The following is a 1,917-nucleotide window of genomic DNA, read 5'->3' on the forward strand; positions in this document are numbered from 1 at the left end:
GCGTACGCTCTCAGCGTTGGGAAGTTTCGTCGTAGATAATGACATCGAGCAGGGTGTGCAGCTGACCGGGTCTTTATGAGCAGTGCACATTGTTTTATGCAGTCGTCTTTATTGCCGTTTAGCCATTTATCTATCTTATTGACAAATGTTTTCTTTTCTCTCTACTCTGCCACCTAAAGAGTCTTTGGCTGCTCCTGACCTCAGCAGACCACGAGGTGACTTATGCATGCCGGTTGCTCGTTGATATTCACTAAAAAGATCAACCCCACCACATGGATAGAGTGGACCTTATTTCTGACTTGCTTCACATGTTTGCTCAGTGTGTGTGCAGCAGTAACTAAATACTGAGTAGTTAGTGCATTCTAAGCACCTTGTGCCTAACCCCTCTCTCCCTCACCGCCAAAGGATTGAAAAAGAATGAAGTTAAAAAAAAAAAAAAAAGATCCTGAATTTGGAGGACTTTTTTTTTAAATAATGATGCTTTTATGTAGCTTAAAGTGTATGAAAAGTAACAAGTTTGACTGGTTTCATATTTTTTAATGCTTGTTTGGTTGTATTTTGCTTGACTTGAAGGCATGCTTTTGTATTAAGATAATCTGTTAATCAGTTTAAAGTTAGTAAAAACAGTACAGTGTTTAATATTAAATGCATTGCATCTTTACAAAGGATATTTAGTTTTAAATTTTAGCACATCAGACATTTTTAGTAAGTTTTTAAAGCCAATAAGTAAACTACCCCCCACCCCCACCATTTTTTTACATGCAGATCCATTTGTATTGGGCATGTTACTAAATAGCAACTTGTCCTTTCTGAAGGATTAAAACTTATTTACTGATTCTAGGAAAGCAGAACTAATAACTGTAGCGTGAAATTACAGAAAGACAGTTGAAAGGATGGTTATAACTGTGGGAAAGTGGCTGCGTCATTTAGATGTGGACACCTTGCCTGTAAGAATTGATTTTGTTCCCATGCATGCTAGGTGCACATGTAAAACTGCAAGTTCCTATTTTAGAAACACTATCTGGTTCATAGAGGTCCTGAAGACAGGGTAGGGGCAGGAGACTAGTCTCAGAGCGAAGACAGAGGGTTTCCCAAGTGATGAACCTGTAATGTGTGAAGGTGCTGGCCCTCTAGTTGATACACTGCCCTTGCTTTGGTGATTGGGAGAAACCCCCCTGACATGTGTTGTCTTTTTCCCACCAAGGGTATCACTGGGATACATCGGACTGGATGCCAACCATTCCTCTACCAGACATACAGGAGTTTCCCAACTATGAGGTGATTGATGAACAAACACCGCTGTACTCAGCAGACCCCCACGCCATTGACACAGACTATTACCCTGGGGGCTACGACATCGAGAGCGATTTTCCACCACCACCAGAGGACTTCCCCGCACCTGACGAACTACCACCATTCCCTCCAGAATTCAGCGATCAGTTTGAGTCCAGACACCCTCCGAGAGACATGCCCGCCGCGGGCAGTTTGGGCTCTTCCACGAGGAACCGGCAGAGGTTCCACTTGAATCAGTACCTGCCCAACTTCTACCCCGTCGATATGTCTGAACCTCAGAAAACAGGCGCTGGTGAGAATAGTACTTGTAGAGACCCGTACACTCCTCACGGTCCAGGGTATCAACGGAACTTTGAAGCCCCCACCGTGGAAAACCTGCCCATGTCCGTGTACGCGTCCACAGCCTCCTGCTCGGATGTGTCGGCGTGCTGCGAAGTGGAGTCCGAGGTCATGATGAGTGACTATGAGAGTGGAGACGATGGCCACTTTGAGGAGGTGACGATCCCGCCACTAGACCCCCAGCAGCATACTCAAGTCTGACACTCCCACTCCCCCCAAAGTGCCTGGACTCGGCGAGCCTGGAGCCGATTGACGTCTCTCCCGCATTGTTCTCGGCAGCAGTGC

General features: G+C 45.6%; 1 protein-coding gene across 1 annotated transcript in view; it reads left to right on the plus strand.

Moving 5' to 3' along the window:
- FAT1 (FAT atypical cadherin 1) overlaps positions 1-1,911 on the plus strand; it is a 157,957-nt gene extending 156,046 nt beyond the window's left edge. Inside the window, exon 27 of the mRNA XM_004696477.2 lies at positions 1,205-1,911. Within this exon, the coding sequence (XP_004696534.1) occupies positions 1,205-1,833 (629 nt within the window). The 3' untranslated portion in view covers positions 1,834-1,911. The remainder of the gene's footprint in view (positions 1-1,204) is intronic.
- Positions 1,912-1,917: the final 6 nt, after the last annotated feature.

Source organism: Echinops telfairi, unplaced genomic scaffold (genome assembly GCF_000313985.2).
Source record: "Echinops telfairi isolate 266 unplaced genomic scaffold, ASM31398v2 ScPeMD7_9;HRSCAF=40, whole genome shotgun sequence".
Classification (NCBI taxonomy): domain Eukaryota; kingdom Metazoa; phylum Chordata; class Mammalia; order Afrosoricida; family Tenrecidae; genus Echinops; species Echinops telfairi.